We start from the raw sequence: 25,083 nt of genomic DNA, 5'->3' as shown, positions 1-25,083 counted from the left end.
GAGCATGTCTTTCTGTGTGCAACTCATTTCAGAGCCATAATGAGGATGCCCTAAACCATAAAAAGATTAGGAAGCAACTAAAGAATAAGGAGCAGTGTGTGCAGTCTGGAATGGTGAGTCAGAGTCATGGGTGCATGTGGCCACGGACTTGGCAAAAAGCTGGGCAGCTGCTGAGAATCTACAGGAAAGGGACCCAAATTCAAGTGTGCATCTCTTTTTTTGTGTGTAGGTGTGCATTCTGGGTTTTTTTTTCCTTTTTTTTTTTCCCTTTTATGGTATTGCTCATCTAAACACTTTTTATTTAAAAGAAATTTTAGAAAAAAAACTTCCGGTGAGCCCTGGCAGAATAATAATATGGATAGCATGAAGATTTTGGCACAAAGCAAACTTACAGAGCTATTGTTCTTGTTTAGCTCTGTGAGTAATTTCCACTTTATTTGACTTTTGCTGCATGAAAATATCTTGTGAGCTGCCACTGCTGATTAATATTTTCCCATTTTAATTCAGAGGGACACGTACAGAATGTACAAGTGTGAGGGCAATCAGATGTTGACAACCTGATGTGATTTGATCATGATTAATAATAACTCTGCAGGGCCTGGCTTGTTAATAGACTTCAAACCAACCAGCCAAACAGCCTCCCCACCAGCACCCCACCCCCCAGTATTCTCAGATGCTAAAACACTTCAGTGCTTATGTGCATGTCAGTGTTCTCTAGCAGCTCCTCTTCTGCTTTCTAGATTGCAAATCTGAGCCAAATTATGGATTGGACTGGAGGAATTTCAGTTTGGTTATCTAATTTTCCTGTTTCAAGGAGTTAGCGCTTTTTTTTTCCTGTTGGCTCTGGGGGAAAAAAAAAAGTTTTCTACTGAAACTGGATACTGAGTAGATGAGGGTAAAACACTGCTAAGCTACTGTTTCCAGAATTTCTGAAGCTTTCTCCTTTTGCTGCGATGTAGAGTATGAGCAACAAAGTCTAACCCTAAAGTACTCATTGATTTTGGTTGTTTATTTAACAATAAAAGGTTTTTTTAATATAATCAAACATAGCTATTGTTCTGTTATATTCCTGGAAACGGGAGAGACCACAGTGTGAACACAGAAACATTCCTGTGAACACACAATTAATTTTGCTTATTTTGGGTCAGAGGTTGGTTGCCTTCCTAAACCAGCATCCAGCAGAGATCCTTGCTGTCAAAGAGGAGAGAGTAAAAAGCAAATGTCATGCACTGTCCTTAATACATAGGCTTCCTGTATATCCCAAAAGAACTTCTCAAGTCTTTCTGCTTCCAAATCCAAGCATCAAAATCCCTCAGCTCTCCAGAGAGATCACTGAGGGAGACTGTAAGGCTTCTTGTGGCTCACAGTGTCCTCATAGTCTAAATAATTGTGACTAGAATCTCTTTCAGCTATATCATTATTGTTTTTCATGCTCTTTGTGAAACCAGAATGGATGAATTTTCCCTTTTAGAATCAAATATTGAACAGGAAACATAGGTGTTTCTAGCAGCCAGCTGCTGCTTTAGGGGGAGGTGGCAGAGGTACAGGATGTATGCTGTGTTCAGAGGAATGCACTCGAGGTCATCTTGGCAGTCCTCCACTGCTGCTGTGCTGTGTTGGGCCAGCTGGAGTATTTATATCCACTTTCAGCATCACTTCTGATAAATCACATATGTAGATGTCTTTGCTTTGACAAACACACGTCTTAAATTAGAATGTGATTTCTTATGAGTTGGGGAGTGGGTGCATTTTGGCAATTGGTTGTTATGGATCATGTTGGACTGAACTGAAAATCATTTCTGGGGTGCTTTGTCTACTTTTTGTAGCTTTCAGGTATGAATGTCACAACTTATTAAAGTTTCTACTTGTTATGGAATAGAGGGACTGATTAACAGCTGAATTTGAAACCTGCTAGACTACAGATTTTGCTGTATTGTGTCCCACAATACTGTGGGATTGGCTGAAAAATAAATATTAGATTGCAATTTACTGAAGCAGGGGAAATAGACTATTTCAAGAGTCAACACACCCCCCCCTCCAAAAAAAAAACCCTTCCCAGTCTTGCAATATAGCCTTAATTATTTGTCATAAAAAGCTGAATGGAAGCTTAAATAAAATAACAAATTTTAAATGAATGGCAGTGTAATATCTGATATAATGGTACTGAATTCTAAGTGACTGGAGTGCAGGTGAGTAAGTGCTCTTTGCAGACTGTGGCATGCAGCTGTTTTCCTGTTGATGACAGCAATCACCCCTAATGGTTATAGTGCTGAAGTCAAAGGTAACTCTGCAAACCACAAACTTTGCAAACCACAATTTTCCTTTCATTAATTTCTGTTCAGCTATCTCTTCCTTCTATAACCTGAAATTTTGAGAAGCAAGAGTGTGAAAATTTAATGTTTTTGCTGTTACAGTTGTAGGAGGTTGCTAGAAGTAATATGACCAAAAAGATCATTATAATTCATACTGAGCTTTCAAATTACAGATTCAGAGCTTGAATGAAAGGGTCAGAAGGGTTTCTGGGTGAAATAGGGGACAGTATTGGGAGATGATGATGTTTAAACTCAATTTTTTCATGAGAATGCTGAGGATCTTTGCCCTGCTGGTAGTTAGGAGAAAATGAGTGTGGTTGATTTATACTGGTAGCATCAGACAGCTTTCAACTGAAGAACCATTAAAAAGTACTGTATTCTTCTTTCTCTTCTTTTAAGCTGAGCGAGGTATAGTTCATACTTCTGATGATGTAGTTTCCTCATATTTGTCTTCCCAGGATGGGTTAGACATGCCAATTATGCTTCAGGGCTGGGTGTTGGACCATGTAGTCTCCTGTTATGTCTTCAGTTTGTGTAATTATAGAACTCTTATTGATCAGTAAATGTAATTTTTCTCATGTGTAAGTTCCCACACTTCATGAAGCAATAGTACAATAGACACAGACTCCCCTTTTCGTTAGAACTCTTAGCTCCTCCTGCTTTAAAAAAATCAAATTGAGGAATGGGCTTCTGAGAGGCTGCATGGAGTGGGTGCTGTGGCAGGTGAGTGTCTGGCTGTCTAGAGAGCTGCTGGCATCATCCATGCCTGATGCTATGGGATTGTATCTTAAGAAGGTTTTTTTTTTTGCTGGTGTTGTTGTCTTTATTTGTTTGTTTGTTTGGGGTTTTTGTTTTTAATTGAGGCATGGTGGAAATGGTCAAGTCTTTTTCATTTGCCTGAAAATTCTCTCATGCCATCTCAGTAATGTAACAGTCAATGCAGGAAGGAGTCAGGAGCTTTTTGCAGTCAGGGCATGCCTGTTTCTGCTGAATTCTGCATGGTGCAAATGTGTGGCAGTAGAAGGGCTGGAGGCCTCCTGCTGAAGTTGGGTATAAAGACCACAAGGATGAGAAGCAAAAATGGAGGAGCAGATTACAAGACCTGTCTTGTTTACAAGTTTCCTGCTACAGGAAAATGATAACTTACTACAAGACAGTTTATGACTGTAAAAGAATGGTGAGACTACAAGTGAAAGTAACTCATAGAAATCCTTTCTCTGAATTTATTCATGTGTTTCCTGTTCTTAACAAACTAAAATACAGGACTGCTCTTCTACAGAGTAACACACATTCTGCATTGCCAGAGCTGCTCATTCTTTTCTTAAGAAGTGAGGATTCCCAAAAGCCCTTAAAGGTGAGATTAGAATATAGCTTCCATAAAGTAGGAAAGAAAATAACTCTTCTTGATGGCACTGAGACAAACAATTCCCAATGTGTGGGGATTTTTTTTCTTTTTTAAGAGAAATTTTAAAGACACATTTCCTTTGACATGGGTGCCCACTCACACAATCTACTGTTAGTATGTGTTGAAATACTTCTCGTTGCTTACTTCCTGAGCTATGTCACTAAGTTATGAAATTCAGAACTTCCTTTTTCATAGAGTGAGTTGATAATGCTCATTCTATGCCCACTTTAAAGATTGCCTCCCAGATAAGTAGGTTAACTTGCACAGAATCACTGGAATGTTGAGGATTTCTGCTTGTGGCACTGGCATTCCTTTATAAGGCATGGGTAGCTGTAAGTAGCTGTCTTTTGCTTTTGTGGGTTTTTTTCCTTAACAGTGGTTTTGATGTTAAACAGACGTCCTCTGGGAGAGTCTCAGAAATATTTGAAAATCAAGATACACCCAGTTTTTCTTGGCCTACAGCTGATATGTGTATAGATCTGACTTAGAAATCTGCAGGAGGCCAGTTACTGCTCTAGTAGCTGTGACCAAACTTTTCTGTGCAGGAGTAAATCTGTGGTCTAGATCTAGTTTTTTTGCTGATATCAAAAAGAAAGCTTGTTTCTTGTTGTTGTTGAGGACCAAGTCATCTGTCAGCATCCAAAGGCAGTTGCACTAAACTGAGCTCTCATGGCTTGGGTGAGCAGCAGCAGAAGCAGAACAAGGATGTGTTGATCCAAGGCAGTTGCCACTACAAAGAGAAATAGAGGCTTGTGACCTTCCTCACTGCACACCATGGACTTCTCTTCAAATTTGAACTTGGTTTCTGACATTTTCCTGACCTTTCCTTCCTATTTTTCTGTCACATGCAGTCTGAGAATAGTGATGATCTTCAAAATTATGGATAAGAGACAAGGGGTGAGTGTCACTATGGCCCCCCACATCATGACCTTGCTGTGCATTTTCCTGGAAGCTAAGTGTAGCTAATACATTTACTAGAGCGCTGTTTAAACATATCAACATGTATTTCTAGATGTATTTCTAGATATAAAAATATAAAATACACCCTAGCTGTTTAAAATGTAAGTACAGGCAGACTGGATGGAAAATATTTTATTGTACTGCATATATACACTATATAGACACACTTGCACTATATTATATTAATTAAGGAACTTTGAAATACAGTTAATTATTCACCCCTCCTGGAACTGCATTCTTTGGACTCATTTTTCTCACCAGTACAAAGACAATCAACACTTAAAAAGTGTCTCCAAAATGTTTTTAGTGAACAAGATCAACTTATTAGTTCTGTTTTGTGCACATGTGTCAGTCTTGCTCATTTCTCAGAATGTGGAGTCTTTCTTTGTAGGTGTGTCTTGATTTATGCTGTTTGGTTTTTTTACCTTATCCACATGTGCATAAGGGCAATTAAAGGAAAACTGAAAATTCTAGACCTTTCAAGGTACTGCAGTGACTCATGTGCTAATATTCTTTTCTGCTTCCTTGTAGCAAAATAATACAATCCTTGCACGATCCCTCTTTGTTGCATTATATGTTAGGAGCAATAATGACACAAGCCTCACAAGGTGCTTGCTGCCAGCAACACTGTACAGCAAGAGGCTGTACTGGGCTGATTACTTTTGTGGAGAATGATCTGAAATAAATAGAGACAACCTGCTGTATGCCTCTAGGACCATGTATTTGTCAGGAGTCCACTGGAAGCCCTAACTGTGACCAAGGTCCCCAGTATTCATCAAAATTTTCTAAACAGTGTCTGGAAAAACATCTTTTTCCTTTATTATTTCCCCCCACAGCTGTGAAACTGGTTGCTTATTCTTGTGGGAGGGGGTAGACTGCAAAGAAATCTCTGAGGCATTGAAATAGAAAGAAAAATAAAACCCAGGAATATTTTGAGTGGCTCCAATGGAACACAGAGCTACTGTTGGCCTAAGTGGCCCTGTAAATTTGGGTTGTAAAAAAGCTAACTCTCTTGTGTGAGCTAGCATGGCAGGTGGGTAGAATTTGTAGGTTTTGTTGGTGTTGTCTTGTCAGCTGCCAGTAAATCTTGTGATGCTGCTTTTCCTTCCTCTTGTCAGTGGAGCTGTCAGCTGTGGGCATGGAAGGAGCATGCTCCAAGCTTGCCTGATCAAATACCCTCCAAAATGAGGGGTTTTTTTTAGATGGCTTTGTGCTCAGTTGACCTGAGGAAGGAGCTCCTGGGTAGAGAAAGAAAAGTGAATGTGGTGTTGTTCTAGGAGCTGTTACAGACTGCCCAGAAAAGGGTTGGATCTGGCCCTGGTGTCTCTAGACCTTAGAAACCTCTGGCAAAGTGGTGCCTGATGAGTTTGGAAAGGAATTTAAGTCACATCAATGTGTATTGTATGAGTGGATCTGCTAAATGCATTTCAGGAATTTTTTCTGCATTGTTTGCCACTAATAATTTACCCACATGCAGTGGGCTTTAGCATGATGCAATATTCAGTACTGCTCAAATCCCACTGCTCCTGCTGTACCTCAGATTACCTCTGCAAAGACTAACTTCAAGTTCTGGAGTTGTGACAACCTTTTTTCTTTCCAAGTTTGACTGATGAAGTATGAGATCTTCCTGGATCTGCGTGGAGGAGACAATGAATGCCCATAATGTTGTGAGTTACTTCACTGTGGTTGCATTGGTTTCTCTGCATTTCCTTACTCTCCCACTGGTTTTGGTCATTACTGCAGGATAATTTATAGAGGAGGGGATGTACAGGCTATTCTTCTCCCAGCATTTCTGTCTTTGTTTTGCCAGTTCTGTCCAGGAGCAGTCTTTCAGCTCCTGTACAGACTTTTCAGAAACTCTTTAGTGGAGCCTAAGGAGAAAGGAAAGCCCTGTGGCCACAGCTCCCACCCATGTGCTGCTCTGATGTCTGTTCTGCTTTCATTTGGAACTGAACTGGTAAATAAAAAGCACAGAGCAGAACCCCTGGGGTTGGGCTCTTCCTCAGAGCTGGATTTAGTCCTGCATTGCTCAGAACCACATCCAAAGAGCTGTCTGTGATCTCTCTTTGAGCCCTGTGAGTCTGAGCTTTGGCTGGCTCAGCTGTCAGACGCTGAATGTCAAACCTAGGAGGCTGCTGCTTTTCCATGGAAACACTCTGTGAGATTGCAGAAATAATCAGGCACGTCTGCTGGTTGCTGTGCCCTATTGTTGGGTGCTTCCAGACAGTGAACTGAATTGTCCTACCTAGACAAACTGAGTTTTTAGCTGAAATCTGCTCTACTTTTGTCATACCTCTTGCTTTTTTCTTTCTTTCTTTTTTTTTTTTTTTTACTGAATGCATTAGTGTGACAGCTTATTCTGCTGTTGTGAGGCAAGCCTGTTGATGTTGGCTTTCCATTTCTCTCCATTTGTGCACCCCTTGCAAAGCCAGATCCAGCCCTCTTGCTGCTGGGCAGGTAGCACCAATAGGAGCATTTCCATGCCTTGGATGTGCAAGGCCTGACTGCAGTGTGCTCCTGAGGGAGCCTGTGCAATCATACATTCTCCTTAACAATTCTTCTGTGCACTTTTGCTGTTGACATAAAAACAGTTCAGTGTTTACAATGTAAAATTCTGTTAATTAGCTGTGTCTTTATTATCAGCAGTTAGCAAGAGGATTTTCTTTACTAGAGGAAGGGGCTGAAATCTAGAGCCTTTCAATGTCTGGATTTTCTTGAAATTAGATTTTACATCATTTATTTCCATAATACTTGAAAATTATATTTATCAATGTGCCTGGATAACTCCAGATATGCTTTAGTATTTGCTTTAGGAAGAAACAATATCTTTGCTACAGGCATTGCTGATACAGCTCAATGGGAGAGGTGCCATGAACTGCTTGGAAATGAAAGCAATTCCAGTTTACAGAATGTGTTCCAGTGTATCAGCCTGGTGCCCTGCCTGATCTGAAAATAACCATCTTTGGAGACAGAACAGTACAAGTCTTGTTTCTTATATTTCTGTAACTGGAAAGTTATTCTGGAGAACTGCCTAAGAGGGAAGGATAACTTCCAGGCTTGTGGACCAAACAGATCCCTAAGATGGCCTAGTAAAACTTCTGGGCCTGTTTCTTTGTTGTCCTTTAGTGACAGCTGCCAAAAATAGGCATCCACAGGAACAGCTGTTGTAACATTGGAGGAAGGATGGCTGCAGGGGATGGAGACAGTGTCACTGAGGTGGAGAGGAGGAGATGGCTCCTCTCTCTGCTGCAAATCCCCTCCTGTAAACAGCAGCACTTAGGAAGGGAAAGGTTCAGCACCTGGAACACTGACATCATGTGAATCAAACACTGCCTGTCAGAACAAAAGCCAAACAGCTGCCCTTTTTTCCAAGCCCAGCACACATCTACTCTCAGGGCACCCTGAAAGAAAAATAAATGCCACAGTCTTGTTTCTTGTGGCACTGAGGAGCCTGAAATCTCTGGGGAAGTAATGGGATGCAGCCTCCTTTCCATCTTCAGAGCCTTTATGCTTGCTTATGAGAATAGATGTATTTCTTTATGCTCTTAAAAATGTAGACATCCTGTTTCCCTTGAGGTGCACTTCTTCAGTCCTGGATCATTTGGAGCTAAAAGGAGCACATGACAATTGTGTGCCCCTGTGCTTGGCACTGGTGGGGCTGCACCTCAAATTCTGTGCTCAGTTCTGGGCCTCTCACTTTGAGAAAGAGGTGCTGGAGCATGTCCAGAGAAGGGCAGTGGGGCTGGGGAAGGGTCTGGAGCACAGATCCTGTGAGGAGCAGCTGAGGGAGCTGGGGGTGTTTGGGCTGGAGAGAAGGAGGCTTTGGGGGACCTTTTAACTCTTTACAATTCCCTGAAAAGTTATAGCAAGGTGGGGGTCAGACTCCTCCCAGGCAACAAGTGACTGTCCTTCACTTTGCACCAGGGGTGGTTTAGATTTTAGATTTTAGGAAACAATTCTTCACTGACAGGGTTGTCAAGGATTGGAACTTGGCTGCTCAGGGCAGTGCTGGAATCACCGTGCCTGGAAGTGTTAAAAAAATGTGTGGATGTGACACTGGAGGACATGGTTTAGTGGAGAATACAGTGATGCTGGGTTAACAGCTGAACTCCATGGTCTGGAGATCTTTTCCAACATAAACAGTTCTATGAGTCTATATTTATATTCAATTTGATTTCTCTGTGGAAACAAAGGTGACACTATAATAGAGCAGATCAATGTTGTATTGTTTTACTTCGTCTGGCAGTAAATGTTGCAACTGTCAGGATTTACAAGCCTGTTTCAGTAGAACTCTAAAAATGATATAACAAATGGGCAACAACTTGAACCCATGTGTGTGGGGGGCCTGACATGTCAGTTGGGTGCTGTGGTTGGCTTTAGTTAAAGCTTTCAAATCTTAGGCAGACAATGGTGACTAACTGCTGTCTATGTATCTCATTCTAAACTCACATAACGTGTTTTGGGTGAATAGATTTTTAAGTGGTCATTACCAAAAAGACACACACACACACACCCCCAATGTGAAAAACATACATTTGTAAAGCTTAGTTTCAGACTTCATCAACCTGAATAAAATGGTCTGTCAGATAGCAGCTGGGACTGGGAAAGCTGAAGCACATGGGGCCATTGTTGTGAAAGACAATCCTTACCATGGAATCAGCTCAGGACACCGGATGTCAATATGTTCTTTTTATTTTCCATTCATGTCTTCCAGCTAAAACTACTTCAGGAATACACTTCTGTCTCTGAGCCAAACAAAAAGGAGAGATGACTAAATTTTCTTTTCCTTGTCCACCACTCCTCAGAACCATTTTGGATGTACTGTTTTCCTCTGTCCCTTTCTAGGAGCTTAAATAAAACTTTTGTCATATGAACAGAAGACACTTTTTTTAGCATTGGTCCATGTATGTTCCCTATTGCTTCTCTCAAAGACTGTAGTGTGTCCCATTGTCCCTTCCTTTGTGTGATGGCTGCTCCACGTAGTTGATTTTTTTTCCATTGTGTCTTTGTAAAATCAGACCTAATAATTAAAGAAATTCCAAGTAAGAAGCTGAAATGGATTCTGACTGCTGTTGCCCTTCATTCTGCTAGCAATCCTCCTATAATGAGTACAGCTAGTTCTTGTTCAAGAACAGATGGTCTAAGGGTTTTTATGGTGCATGGAACAGGTTTTCCAATACCAAGATGGCTTATAATATTTCAGTAAACAACTTAATTTTTAAATACAAAGTTGGAATTAACATAAATCTAGAAAACTGTTTTGTAGGAGGTGTCCCTTTCATGATGCAAAAAAGACCAAAACTGAACTTGAATCCCTATACTTCTGAAGTAATTTTGCTAAGAATTATAATAGCTCCATTTTTAAACCCCAGAAGTGCCTAAATGCATAAAAATCTCTAAGTAAATCAAACCTAATTTCTGAGCCTCTGTCTTTGTTTTTAAGAGGCAAAAAGGAAATGGTATTGCTGCCTTTCATGATTCTTTAATGCTGAATTTTTTTATTATTAATAATTGGCAAGTTGAATATGATACTGGCTTTTTTCCTTTATTTTACTGCTGTTGCTGATGGATAGTTAGGTTTGGTGTCCACATAAGCTTAAGAATTTTTTGATTATGCAAGGATTGCTTATTTAGAGGAAGAAAATGGATTGAAATTAGCAGCATGAGTCAGAATGGTCTACAAGTCCTGGAGGGCAAGTTGGCAAACCTGGGTTTTGTCCCACACCTTTCACCAGTACCCACAATAGCCTTGTGAGTTCTTTGAGTTCCTTCTGAAATCTGGGTCCTCTTCAGCTTTCTGTGGTGGGGACTTGTGTTGATTTCAGATACTCATGTGCTGTCAGCAGGGATCTGAAGGGCTTCCCATGGTAATGCACCAGCAGTTCAACAGTGGTGTCTCTTACCAATGTAAACTGCACTGGGCTTGCTGTGAAACAAAATAAACATCCTTGTGCAGCGAGGATGAGGAAAACTGAAGATTTGGGTGGAGGAGAGAGAAAATCATAGAGCTCTGTGCCTGAAACCACTTGCAGAAGAAGACGTGCTTTTGTGATGGTGGGGTCCAGCTCAGGGTTTTTCAGTCTTTTAGAGGAACTAAGGCTCTTCTGCAGGACCAGCCAAAAGACACAAGGAGAAAGGAAACCATCTTCCCTTCCTCAAAAGAATAGTTTGCTAGACATAAGTTAGCATGCAGGAACCTGAGGTCCAAATTTGGTGCAGCTTCAAGTAAAATTACCCAGTTTTTGACACACCATTAGTCATAAGCACTGAGTGGTTTTGGGAGTGAGGCAGAGAAAGTTTGTGTGAGTCAAGGCTCTTGTACATTCAGCGTTTCAAACCTTAAATATTTTGAGACTGTGCAACTCATCAGTATTTAAAGCCTTAATATGTTCTTTCAAAGCCCTTTTATTTCGCAGAGAAGATCATTATCAGTTGGATGTGAAAAGCCACTTCCCTTTTCCCTGCAGACATCACCAGTGGGAATTCTCTGAGCTGGTGCACACACCTTCACAGTAGGTGTGGAGCTGTGCAGGGTCTGGCCCGGTGAGAGCAGAGGTTTCAGGCACACCTTTGATATGGAAAAAAAGGCTTTTCCAGGCACGCCTCTCCTGGCAGTGCAGCAGGGACAGGGCAGTTTTGCCTGGTGCTGAATCAGCATCGATCCCGGCCGATGCAGAGCAGATAACCCCGAGACCAAAACAGAGGGTCTGGGCAATTCTTGTTGAGCAATAGATTATGGTGTCTTGAGGGGAGCAATTTCAAAGTCCGGGAGACAGAGATCAGGCAGCGAAGGTTTCCAATCGTGCTGAAATCAAACCCATTCAGGGGAAATAAGCCTGCCTTCAGAAAATCATTTTGCCAAGGGAAACCCAGCTCCCATCTAATTCCCCCGTTTTAACAGCAACCAGACCTCCCGCTCAGCTTCACCTCGGTCTCAGCGGGCGTTTCACGCCCTGCGCACGGCGGGGACAGGCAGTGCCAAGGTTAAAGCTGGCTGCCAGCTTTTGTTCAGGTGCGGTGCCCGCCTGCCAAGGCCGGGCACCTGCCAGGCATGCCCAGTGAGCCCCGGCGCCGGCTCCGCTGCGCTCGGGCTTGGCGGGGCTGGAGCACAAAGAGCGCTTGTTGCCCCGGTCCCCGGGAGTCTCCCAGCGCTAGCAGTGGCTGGGGAGGACTGGTTACCATGGAGGCTGCCATCTGTTCGCTCCCTGCTGGAATGTGATTATCCTCGCTGCGTTGGGAACCAGCAAAAGCAGGGGAGCGTGTGCTGCCGGCAATTATCTGCAATGGAGTGCGTTAATGGAAGGCTGGAATTAGCTAGCTGGAGGAGCACATAAAAGGATTTTTACCAAAACTGTTAATGATTTCTAGCCGAGAGGAGCGAGCTTTTTGCAAGGTCGGTGCTAAATTCATTTTGTGTATAGGTAATTTTTAATTGAGGTAGTGGCTTTAAGATTTGAGGATGGCAGCGCCACGGAAATAATGCTTATTGTTAGGAGGGTGTGGGGGGATTGTATTTTAAGGATCTTCGTTTGTCTGTTGCAGTTCAAGCAGTTTAATCTGGGGTAGTTAAAGTAGTAAGTCAGAACAATAACTGGCCGAACTGGCACCAATGGAGCAATCCATACTTCTCGTCTTTATGAAACGCTTTTTGCTGCCAGATCTCTTTGATTTACTGTCTTTTCACGCCGGTTGCTTTTTGTCTGAGTGATTTCTTTTTGGATGTGATAACATGTTTGGTTTTCCTACCGGCACAAATCGTGAGACGAGGGGAAAATACTCGAGCAGAGCTGGTGATACAATGGACGTTCAGGGTGTTTTATGCAGTTTGCCCAAGGAAGCAGCGTAAGAGAGGCAGAATGCAGGAGCAGGTTTTCCACTCCTTGCTCCCACCCTCTCTCCCTCTAACTCACCAACTGACCAAACATTTTGGGCTATTTCTCTTATAGAGCTTAGTTGTATAAAGACTTGACATGAGTTTTTGGGATTCTCTGCCAATATTGGGACTGTTTAGATGGCAGGATTTAATATGAAGGGGAAAATAATAATAAAGGTACATTCTTGTAAGGTTTTCTCGTCTTATACTTTTTTTTCTGTGTTGTAAGAGCTAGGAGTATTAATTTTTTTCCTAATATCTGCATGGTGAACATTTTACTGCAACTCAAATTGCTGACTTAAATGAGGGGCATGAAAATTTGGCCACCCAAAAATGCAAAATATTGCTTCAGCAGATGTTTCAGTCACATATGGGCTTTCCCTTTTCAAATAAAGGTCTTATGCTGCATCCCTCTTGCCAGAACTGCCATTTTTATTTGGTGCAGGGGAGAACACTACTAGAGGCTGTTAATTAAAACTGTGTCAGTGCTAATTCAACCTCTCTGTCCTCTGCTTTTAAGCCCTGAAAATGTCAGGGCATTGAAGTCTGGATGGAAAGTTACTGATAGAGTTAATAAGTCACGATTGCAACATATTTGACTAAGATAAATTTTTAACCTACAAGATGCTTTTCAAGTCTTGGTGCCTAACAAAAGTGTGTGTGGGAGGTTGAGAGGGTTTTTATTTCTTTGAGTACTTTAACTGTTTGTGGTGAATGAGCTTTTCTTGTGCTTGTGGGAGGCTGGTGTATGTGCCTGGAGTCCTTTCACACATCATGTAACACTCTCATGTTGGTGGAAATGTGTGAGCACCCTTAATAAAAGCTGTATCAACTTGTAATTAAAAAAAAAACCCTTTTTAAAAATTCCCTTCCTTCCACAGAATTTAAATATTGCATTGCTTTGAAGTTGATAATTTATGCAAAACTTGCTCTTAATGGGCTGCAGTGGACTTGTTCACACGTGCAAGTGCCGCGTCTGTAATCGCATTGTCAGGAGGAAGGGGGCAGATTGGCTTTTGTGCTTGGAAGGAGATCAGACTTTCACCCTTCAGGTGTTACCCTGGATCTGCCTGGAGTGAAGGGCAACCCTCCCAAGGTTATGCTGCTGTGGGATGTGTTTCTCTTCCCTGCTCAGTCTCCAGGAAGGCAGCTGCTGCCCACAGGATTCACTGTCACTGCCTGTGAATTACTGTCTCGCTGGCAAGTCTTCAGAGACAGCAACAATCCTGAGGGCAGGAAGGTAATGGCTTGGGTACCCTTTCCAGAGGTGATTTCTCCTGATTGCTAACTGGGGCCGTGCTGAGGAGCCTGTTTTCCCACTGCCTCTGCTAAACCTGTGTCAAGGATAAATAGGGGACTGCACATTCTGTGCACTCCAGCTCCTGCATTCTCATGAGCACCATGTCAATGTCCAAACAGTCTTAGGCAAACAATTTTTTTTTTTAAATTTCTGTCTTGATTGGTCTATATGTGTCTGTTGGATACTTTTTTATTATTAAATTTTACTTTAGGTCACTAGGTCAGTGTTGATTTGTGGATGGAGGATTTAAAGGCTAGACACTGTTTAATCCATTTGAGCATCTGGCCTTTCATAGTAGACATCCCATTTCCTTGTAAGAGAGGAACTGTTCAATGTCTGGTAGAAACTAATGATGGTTTTTTTTAAGGGCTTTTTTTTGTTTTTAGTCTTAGGTAGATTATTGCAAGTGGCTGTGATGTTTATACTTAATGCAAATAAATGATTGTCAATGTAATCTGCTACATGATCTCTTGAAGGAGATTTAGTTTAAAATACAGGCTTTGGGGGCTAGCAGAGATGGTGGGTCACACTGAGTAGTGATTTGGTTGGGGTGATTTTAAGTGGGTATGCTAAACTTAGGTACATCATCTCACAATAAAAGGGCATTTTGAATGAGCACTCAACTAAATAGTGTCTAGAAATGCAACCTAGTATATAATGAGCTCATAATAATCTTGTTTATAGTGTCTGTACTCACAAAGCTTTCAGGAAACTTGTAATTAAATGGTAAAATCCTGAGTCAATATATAGGAAAGTGGCTGGTGCATAAACGATCACAATTGTTTTCTTCAAACAGACAAGCCTTTCTGCTTTTCACTTGACACATGACTGTGGAATGCTGCTTGACATGACTTGGGTTTATTTATACATTGTGTTCGGGCTGCTGCTTGGTGGAGGATTTAAACATTGCTTCATTTTCAATGCGCTTTGTTTTTGCCGTTTACCCGCGTATAGTGAACACTAAAACAAAAAACCAAAAAAGCTCAGGCTCCTCACTGTCTCCTTACAGCAGCGTGGCTGTTTCAAGGTTAAAGCCTGCAGCTCCCTCGGAAGGGCCAGCTGTTTTGGAAAGTCCTGGTGCCTGTTTACAAACTGTTCTCTTTGCAAGTTCCATGGAATAATGGAGTTCTCCAGCCTCTGGATGTGGGAGGACAGACCTGCTGACACAGGCACTGCTGCTGTTGGTCTGTTTGCTGGGCCTTAGTCATGTAAAATTGCTGCTGCCTTTTATACTTTCCCTGGGTGGGGTCAAAATTCAGGCATTAACACTTTTTCCCACAATGCTGGAAAGTGCTGTACCAGATTTTAGAAAACATCAAATTGGTCGAATTTGTTCTAAAGCTGATCCCCACCCTAAACCTCTGCAGTGAGTAACTAAATGCAGTTAGCAGATGAATTATTTTTGTGAATGGTGGTAGTTTTTTAGTCTTTTCCAGTGGAGCTTGCATTTAGTACAGAAGTACTTCTGTCCTTCCTTGTGCTTCCACCTCATTAAGGTGTCTAATTGAAGAACCTGAAGACTCATAAGTGTTCTGTAAATAGTTTTAGAAAATTACTCCCAAGTAATTGTTATTCAAAGTTGGAAGAAGAACAGGATGGGAAGAAATGACTGCCAGCAACAGAATATCTTGAAGGGGAATATTTTTTTCTTCCCCTAGTTCATCCAGTTGCTCTTACTATATAATTAGCTGTTCATTTTAAGTATAAAAATACTACTTGGACTTATAAGAGCCATGGGAATTGTTTACTTCTTGATGAGTATCTCAGGAAAGTAAGTCCTTGAGTGCATTTGGGAATGTGGAGCTCAGGACTGGAAGGAGCCATTTGGTCACTGAGGGGTTTTTGTGTAGGATTTCCCCACTGCCACCCTCAGTCACAGGCAGCCTTATAACTTACCTGCCATTTAGATGATCAGAGGCTTTTCTTCTGGCATACTGCAAATCACAGACTCTTATGGCTATGGGAAACAAACTTTAAAGAGAGCTTAAAACTGTGCTAAATGATGGAAAGTAAGTGTTACACTATGCTTCAGAAATGGAACAGGAAAGATTGAACTCATTGCCAGTGTCATGAGATCCCTGTCAGCAGAACACTCGGGCAGGCACTTTGAGACATGAATTCTGCTCTCAGGGTGATGCTTTCTGGGCTCAAGCCAGTCTTCAGTGCCTCAGATGAATGGTAACCCAGGGCAGCCAGATTTGGAACTGAGGGGAGAATAGCCCTCTAGTCCTGACAGATGGCTAGCAGAAGTACTTTTGAAAGTAGAAGTGCCTTTCCAGCTGCTGATCTTTGGAGGAACCTTCATGGCAAGTTTCTTGTAGTTCTTCTTGCCTATCTGTAGACGTTTTCTGGCCTGTGTCTTCTTCAGATTGTACTTTTTTGTTGTGGCTTTCTCACTACCACAGATGCACTTTACCTTCATGGGAAGGGTGTAGGTGCAGCTAACCCTGATATTAAACAGTGTTGTAACTTGTCTGTTCCACTTCTACTTGTAGTAACACTTACCAAAATCCAAAACAAAATCCATGTTCACCTGCTCAATTAGGTGCTGGTGTGGTTTATAGTTCTAAGTATATTCTAAAATTTTTTTAGCTAAGGCTGAAACAAAGATTTATGCAAACCTTTTCAGCAAAGGCTCATGACCTGGTGATGGAGGCTGCAGAAGACCCGAATTGCAGACTTTTCTACAGCCAAGGGATTTGTTTTGAAGGCATGAAGTAGTGCCATGGGTGGCGTGGTGTATTTCCTGGAGAGGTGTTGAACATAGATACTGTTTGAGTAGTAGAGGGAAAATTAACTCAAGAGATTATAAAAATACTTTAAAGAACATCTTGATTCTTTAATGAGTCATTCCTGCAGGGCAGGGCCTGAACTTCTCACCTGGAATTTTTCTTCATCTTATCTCCTCCTCAGTATCAGCGTCCTTTGTGTTCTCCTACACTGCTGTCCTATTTTCTACACAAGCCAATATTTATTGTATTTTTTTATTCTCCTCCCTTTCCTAAGGAGGTCACTGATGCTCAGGAAGATGAGTGAAAGAATGACATGGCTCTTTGTGATTCAAAATAGTTTTTTGGCTTCCCGTACCATGCTTGTAGCAGTTACATTGAGATTGAGACAGAGGATAAATAATTTACGCTCATTTTACTCGTTTGGCGTGGCTGAGTATTGTTCAGCTCTCTAAAACATCAGAAGGCTTCACAGGTTATGTAAGATTACCTGTTGCCTCTCTTTAAAGATCCTGTGCCACTTTTCTCTACAGCTGAGATAGTTCTCTGGCAGCTCTATGTGTCACAGCAGTTTCCAAGACTAATTTTGATGTCTGTTCTCTTCAGCAGCTCTTGTTCACGCCATTGCTTGGAGCCTTATGTTGCTGTTATGACTTGGCCACCCACTAGAATGTAACTGGCAAGTGTTTTAGTCCCTTGGCTTGTCAAGATTTCTGTGTGTAAGTCGGTTTCAACTGTGGAAGCTGCTACAAACACTCTCAAAGATAGCTGCTGTAAGTCAAAATAAATTCAAAGGCTCAGTGATGGAATTAGAGCTTTGCCTGAGAACTGAAACACAACAGTTAAAATCCAGTATAATGAAATTCTCGCAGTTAGCAGGGTGAGCACTGTTTGCCCCCAGTGAGGTCAACAATGCTGCACCCCTCTGTTGTCTGATAGCATCCTATTATTTTGGGGGAATGCTCATTTTAAAATCTTAGTCTGGAATGCTGTAGATGAAGAGCCTTGCCCACGAATTTTGCCCACTTGCTCTGCAAGCTGTGGCCTGGTTATGTCGTAAGAGACTGAACATTTGTGTGTGTGTGTGTTTATAAAGCTGATTTGATTGATTTAAAAATATAGTCTTTCCAAATTAAATTTTCCAAGTTTGTCACTGATTTTTCTGGTCTTATTCCTGGTGTTTCTCTGGTTTGCCTGAAAATATTCCAAATATTCCAAAAGTTTCCCACTGTTGAAAAATTCTGAAAATTCTGCTTTGTTAGTTGCTGCTTAACACAGGACCAAAACTTCAGTTGGCAGCTCAGGTGGTTTTTTTGTGTATGTGGGTCTTCCATGGAGTGTCCTCATCTTGTATGAGCAGAAGTGTGATATTCCCTCAATCTGATACTGAACATTTTCAGTGCAAAACAATGCCCAGGACACAGTCATGATGAGAGGGAAAAGCCTCTCAATCCAGTGTGATCTACTTACTGCTCTTTGATACTCTAGTCTGTTCATCATGTTTTAATGGATGAAGATTTTCTTTGCATTGCTTTAATCCCGTTTATCACAGAATCGGGTGGTGCTTTAGAATTTCCTTCCATAAGAAAGACAGCAATGAAACCTGGCTGTGCCTGTTTTATAGCTGGCATCTTCTCTGATTCCAGGTCTTTAGAGTCCAGAGATAGCAGTAAAGGAACTGGGGGTAAAGCTTATTGATTGTTTTTGTGTTGAAATAAACGATGAAAAGTCATTACTGTCTGGCTGATGAGGTCTGGTGTGTGGATGGCAATAATTTAAAGGAAATTACAGTTTCATTAGTGAGGATGTGGTCTCAAAGGCTATGTTTAACTATCAGCACAACTTCACTATATGAAAACAGTCTCAGCTCTCTCTGATCTTTGACCCTTGCTGCTCCAAAAGCTGAAACACACTTCTACATTTTCTTCTTTGTCACCACTGTCTGTATTCTTACCTCCCCTTTTTGAATCAAATTGATTTGTTGAATTCCTTGTGATCACTTTTCTCTGGACAGTTGGGGTACACAAGGCTGGATGGACTGGAAAAAAATCAGCTCCATGTATTAATGGCAGAAAAAACCCTGCAAAGAAGGGCCCAGTTTGCTGACTGTCCTGTAAATATTAGATTATATTGGCCCTAAGAGGACAAAGTAAGGAGATTTCAGCTGTAGATTTATTTGAGGCTGAAGGAAAGAATTGTGAACAGATAGTGAAACTTTTTGTCCTGGTCTGGTGAAAGATGTCCTTGCCCATGCAGGAGGGCTGGACTGAATGGTCTCCATCCAAATCATTCTATGCTTCTGTGATTTTTAGGAACTGATGTGTTCTGGAGAAAGCTCATCTGATACTTTCTGTAGTGTGACAGGGAGGATGGAGGAAGGTGAAAGGGAAAATGTCTTGTGCTTTCAAGTTTCTCCTCCTCAGAAAGCATGGACTCAGAGCTGATGTGGAATAGGTTAAAAATGCCTGCACTGTCACATATTCTGTTTAAGAAATGTAAAGGGATTCAGGGAAAGACTAAACAAATTCATGGTGAATATGGCTTTTAGCATCTGCTAAAATAGAGTTGCACAAATGACATGGGTGATGCATAAAATGAAGCTGTAAGCCATGGGGCTTGTGTGTATGTTGCCTTCTGCAGTGGATTACCCAAACATTTCCTGCTGCTTCTTGTCAGATAAAGAATATTTTACTGGTTTTTCAATCACTTTTTTCCCCCTGATCATATTTTGTGTAATCTTATCTAGCCCAGAAGAGTATTAATGCATTCTACTCTGCTGTTTGTTGTGAAACCTCCATGAAGGTTTTATTAACTCAAACCAAGAATAATTGGTACTTTATTTTTAGCATCTAGCACTGCCCTGATTTGATTTTTATATGGAAGTGAAATCACAGTCCCTGCCATCTGATCTGCTTATTTTGTGAGTCTGTTGTTTGGATTTTTAATGTAGAAGAGGTAATTTTAAAGTTGGGCATTCAGCCTTTCACTGTACTGGTGAATCTAATGACAGTTCTGGGTGGTGGTCTTCCTGGATTGGGTCATGGCTTTTTTTTTTTTGTGGGATGCACATGCTTTGTGTGTTTGTGTATGACCAAAAGCTGCATTAACTGGAAAATGAGTCTGCTTCCCTAACTCATAACATGATTTTGCAGATATATATTTATCCTTTGTACATGTATAAAGAAGGTTTTAGAAATAAAAACTGTTAAACTAATTTTTTTTAAGAGAAGAATTGGCAAATCACACCCATTTGATGGAGACCCACCCTTTGACCACTTTTCGTGTCCAAAACCAGAAATCCTTTAACAATTGCTGATCTTTACTAAACAAGATTAATTGACAGATAAACCACAGATCCATGGATTTTAGTTTTTTTGGTTGTTATTTTTTTTCAGGTATGGAAGGCACTCTAAACTACAGAAACCCAGCTTTATATGGTAAAACACAGTTACCATAGGTCCTTTTGTAAACTCTAATAGAATGGAAGTCCCTCAATGATCTTTGATTTAGTTCTCTGATTTCATTGAATTGCAGCCATTTCATTATTTGTTTGGAGAGTTTTGTGGTTGCTTGTGTTACTCTTATTCTTGGACTAAATTGCAGACGACAAGATGCTACAGTGACAAATGCCGTGCAAACAAAAAGGACAAAAAGTTATTTTCCTCTAAGAACTTCTGTTGTGTGTTATTTCAGCACAACCACAGGCTTTCCCTTTGGGACACATATTACAGCTGAGCTGAAGGAAAGAAAAAAAGGATGGAAAAATAGTGTTATTGACTTTCTAATTATGGCATGGTAATTGTTCATCACTCCTACCTTGAGATTGCTTTTCTTGCAATGTAATGAAGTCACAGTCTCCTTGCATGTGAACCAGGAGAGCTAGGGAGGAGAGTAATAGCTGTTCCTGATTTTTGGAATTTGGAGGGGAAAATGTCCATTCAACAAATGTGTTTCTGTTGGACTGCAGATCCAGTGTCCCCTGCTGTTTCTCACCTTGTTGAGGGTTAGCTGCCCATCTTTTTAAAGATATTGTTGCTTTTCCTTGTTGCAGCAGTCCTGAATACCCATTCCTAAACATCCTCCATGCCCAGCCCACTTCTGTGTGGACTTTTACCTCCTCCTTTTTTAGGTGATCACTAATCTCTGGAGCTCACTTCCTTAATAGAAAATTTCCCCCATCCTTTTATTTATTATATGCCTGCAAATCCCGAGTTGTGATGTGGTTGTTTCTTCCTTACACAAAGCTTGAAGGATGCACTTTAACAAGACAGCAGTTTTAAATAAGTTGTGTGCTTTGGGGTTTTAAAATATATTTGTTTAAGCCATCCAGGCTTCTGCACAGAGTCACTTGTTACTGATTTTAGCTGTGCCACGAGTGATGAAAAGGAGAGCATGTGGAAGGTCTGACAGAAGTGAGGGTCACTTTGGGACATGGCTGTGTGGTGTCCTGCAGCTGATACCATTTCCCTAAGAATAGCAGGGAGCTAAGTCCAACCCTCTGCAGAATACTGCCCAGCTCATGAGTGGGGCTTCTAACAGCATTTCAGGAACTCTCTGGGGATGAGGAAAAAGCATGCTTTTATTTCTGCCCTTGCCCCAAATCCTGTGATTTTCAAGTTCTGGGGTGTAATGGAGAAGAGAAAGGGGGGGTCAGTGTGGGTCAACCACAGCTGCTCTCTGGGAGCCCTGTGAAAGGGGCTGTCCTCTCTTGGACTCACTGAGATGTCTGTAGAGCTCTCACATGGAAAAAGAAAGTTGGGAGGTGTTTCCATGTTAAAATTCAGAAGTTCTCCTTTTGGATTCTGTGTCAGGGTGCAGGTAGGGTACTGATCCTTTGGCTGGGACAAAAATCCCTCTCCATCACTGGCTTACACAAACTGTACATCACATTCTGATGCATGATCCACAGCAAAGCTTTCCAAGCACTCTGTGCCTGAAGTGAGTCTGCAGGAAGGAGGAGAGAGGCAGAAGACAGCCACACTGAGGGCTGGACTGTGATTCACTGTCACATGAGCCAGTTTGGTTTTGGGGGTTGTGTGTCACAGTGACACACTGCTCACGTAGCCCTTTAATACTCAGTTCAGCTTTCCAGGTTTCCTAACAGTACTCATGTGACTTCTTTCTCAACTTCATCACATTAAGAATATTCAAATGAGTTATGTACACAGTTTGAGTCCCCTTGTCTTCAAAATGGGGAAAGTACTGACAAAAGCTGGTATTCCTTTGAAGTGGTTGGAGGTGGAAAAAAAGTAAGTGCCATCTATTTATTGTGAGATGTTTGTGAAAACTTTCAATTATTGGAGTGAGGCAGTCCTATATGAGCCAATAATTTTGATTTGGGGTAACATAGTTTGATAGAACTAGTCTGCTGTGCAAAGACTAAAGGGCATACTGTGTTTAGTCTGCGTGGTTATTCTGATTATACTAAATGATGGCAACTTCCTATCTTAGTAGTATGGCTTTTATGACACATTAATGGCAATGTTTATTTTATTTAACTTGCTGTTCTCTGTGCCTCTTTAGCTGCCTTTTAGAAAAAATTAATAAAACTAACCTTATTTTTGAATTAACTTTTCTTTAAAGTTCATAGGCATGTTGTGGTGACAGGGAAGAGACAGCTGCACCTCTTGTTGATGAGTTTGCAGCTAATTCTTGCATTGTGCAATTTGCATGTTTCTGCTTTTAGAGAAAGCAAAGTTGGGCGTAGAACACTTGTGAAACCAGGGTAATAGGTTAATGAGATATTCCCCTTCTAGCAGTTTAATCTCTTCCAAATCCCCTTATCTGCTAGCTAATCAAATAGATATGGAACAATTAATATATTACTTTTTTTTAAGAAGGAGGAATTAAATACGTATTTCAAAAATGGGCAGTGATGACTTGTTTATATCTGTTCAAATGTTGCTACTTCTGGAAGTGAAATAGGATCCTCAGTTTCCTTCATGTGTATAGAATTCCTTCTTTCCGAGTGGTAGCAGAGCTGCAGTGACTCTCCTCGTCTGGCTCCTGCTTTTCCTTGTGTGACCCCCTTCTCTTCTCTTTGCTTGCAGTGGTCAGTAACAATTTATGTAGCTGCTTATCTAAAATAATTGCCTCTTAAATTATTTTGCAGCCGTTTGTCTTGTAGTTTTCTAACCTACTATATTGTTTGTGTCAATATTGAAACCTATGTTGCTGATCCAATCTGAATTTAAAATCTGGCAGGTACTTGTATGACAGGCAGTATCAGTGGTTTTCCTGGGTTGGGGAGGGTAGACCTGGCTGAAGAAAGGCTGGCAAGGCCCTCACTCACTGGCAGATGGACAACCCAGACTCCTGGGGAAAGTGGTTTATTCCAAATGTGGGAAACTGAGCAGAAAATTTATCTTCTCAACAAAGGCTTTCCTGGAGCAAACAGGTGTTCTGTTATAAAGGCACTTCATCTGCCAGCCCAAGCAACAGGGGCAAGCTTTGAACTCCTGCAGGTGAACTTTCAAAATACAAACATGACTTATGCACTGGAGTTTTCTTGGTCTGATTATGGAACTCAGCTAAAGCTATTTTTTATTTTAATGGTGTACTGATGACCCAGGTGAATAAAATTTGTATGTGTCTTTAAGGAGCCTGGGATTATTTGCTAGGAGTATCAGGGATAAGGAAATGCAACTTCCTAGCTCAGCAGTTGAAATACTCAAAACAGAAAGAAAAGTGGTCAGTCTTAGCCAAGGTGCTAGAAATGTGTTCCATTTAGGTTTCAAGTCCGTATGTGTGGACCTTACATCTGCTCATCTCAAGAAGAATAAGGCACCAAAATGTTGGAATGATTGGAGGAAAGTTGTTTTTTTGCTGGTTGTGGCAATATCCCTCTGCCATACAACATCTGTAACAGAAAGGAAACAATTAGCTGCCCAGAGGGATGTCCCCTCAGTGACAAGCAGATTCTCAGGGATTGTTTTGCAAGTGTGTTCCCTGTAACCCTTGGTGCTCACCCCTGCAAGCAGCTCTGCAGTGCTGCGAGCTGGGGACTGCGGGCGGCCGGAGATGGAAGGGGCTGCAGGGAGCTGTGGTTTGGAGCAGTGCAGAGGTTGGAAATGATCTCAGCTGGCTGCTGTATTCTGATTCATGTTCTCAGAACTGGCAGGGCTGGATTTAAATCCCACGTTTTTTCTCCTGCTGAGATGAATGTGTGCCAGCTGGGGATCACATGGTGTGGGAGCTCTGAACAATAAAAGAAAGTTACTCGGGGTAATTTCCCTTTCCAGTTAATCCTTTTGCTTTTTGAAACGGTGTATTTTCTTGATTAATAATTCACTTTAATATCTTTGTATTTTGCCCTGGAGCACGATATGTAGTTTATGTCATTTAAAAATAGATTTTAAATTATTCTAATCAATTTCAATCAATGCAAAATAAACTAATGTTTTCATAACAATCCTTTAATGTCGATTCTTTTGGTCAGTGCTCTGGTATCCCGCATGCCCTATATAATTAATTCTCGGCATCAGTTTAAAGAGAGATTAGGAAATGCAGGAGATGATTTGACATGAGCACCATGCATTATAAAGGGAGAACAAAGCACCAAACAGAAAAATGTACTGACTTGTCCTTTAACCTTGATGCTGCTTTAGTTTCAAACAGCAACACAATGAATAGTAACAAACTTCCATAGTGGCCGAGGTATTAGACAAAACAATTTACAGTAGTCCCTCCTTCTCCTCCTCCTCCTCCTCCTCCTTTCTCCAGCAGTTTGCACGTTACATAAGCAGATTTCTTTGTTTTTCCTCTTTCCTCGTGAACAGACTTCACTCTTCTCTCTAAGCAGACTGGTTTGCTTACGCCTCTCCTCTCAGCACAGGCTGGCCCTCCGAGAGGAGGAGCATCGTGTGACCGAGCCCCAGCATGTGAACTGGGAGCGCAAACCGAGCATCTGGGGAAAAGTCCTTTCTGGCAACTTGTAGGGCTTCTGAATGGGATAAATGTGAGCCTCTGGTAGGGTCATTGCCATTGCAAAACCAGTTCCTCGTGCGCTGGTACTGGATTACCTTTGCAAACCATGTCTTCTGAAGCAGGTAAGGCTGTCCGGGATGCTTCTGGCAAACTTGAATCTCTCCGAGGCTTGGGGTGTGTCTGTCCAGAGACACCAAGAGTTAAACTTTCTGGTCTGAGGCGAACAAACCGGTGAACATCAGCTGCCTTGTGATGCAATACAGCTGGAATGCTCTGGTGGATTTTTCCTCCTATTCGCAGTAAATGAGCTTGAAGTCTCCTGAGCTGACTGCCTGGTACATCTGCCACACCAATAACCCCGCTGCTTTGGGCTTGTTTTGCTGCAGCTTGCAGCAGCTCGGGACTCTCTTAAAAGCCAGTCCATTTTTTGATGTTTGTAAGTGGTTTCAGTTCCGGGCTCATCTGCCAGATTCACTGAGCTATGTTCACAGCTGTGAGGTTTCTATAGGACATGTCTATAAGAAAGCATTACCTTTAAGATTTATATCCTGCATAATATTTATATCCTTGTTTTAGGA

The 25,083-nt window shown here is 41.5% G+C and overlaps 1 protein-coding gene across 8 annotated transcripts in view; it reads left to right on the top strand.

Annotated features, from left to right (window-relative positions):
• FGD4 (FYVE, RhoGEF and PH domain containing 4) overlaps positions 1–25,083 on the top strand; it is a 104,807-nt gene that overhangs the window by 24,549 nt on the left and 55,175 nt on the right. Inside the window, exon 1 of one of the 8 annotated variants that reach the window (XM_050985302.1) lies at positions 4,031–4,049. The exons of 3 other annotated variants lie outside the window; for them this stretch is intronic. In XM_050985302.1, the coding sequence (XP_050841259.1) occupies positions 4,040–4,049 (10 nt within the window). In that variant the 5' untranslated portion in view covers positions 4,031–4,039. Of the gene's footprint in view, positions 1–4,030; positions 4,050–11,717; positions 12,071–13,650; positions 13,791–21,681; positions 21,829–24,353; positions 24,628–25,083 lie in introns of those variants that run through there. 4 more of the 8 variants (XM_050985307.1, XM_050985313.1, XM_050985326.1 and 1 more) reach the window with 4 other exon arrangements.

This window comes from Serinus canaria, chromosome 1A (assembly GCF_022539315.1).
Source record: "Serinus canaria isolate serCan28SL12 chromosome 1A, serCan2020, whole genome shotgun sequence".
NCBI classification, from domain to species: Eukaryota; Metazoa; Chordata; class Aves; order Passeriformes; family Fringillidae; genus Serinus; species Serinus canaria.
The sequence above is the reverse complement of the archived record's forward strand: the minus strand, read 5'-3'. Positions and strand labels throughout refer to the sequence as shown.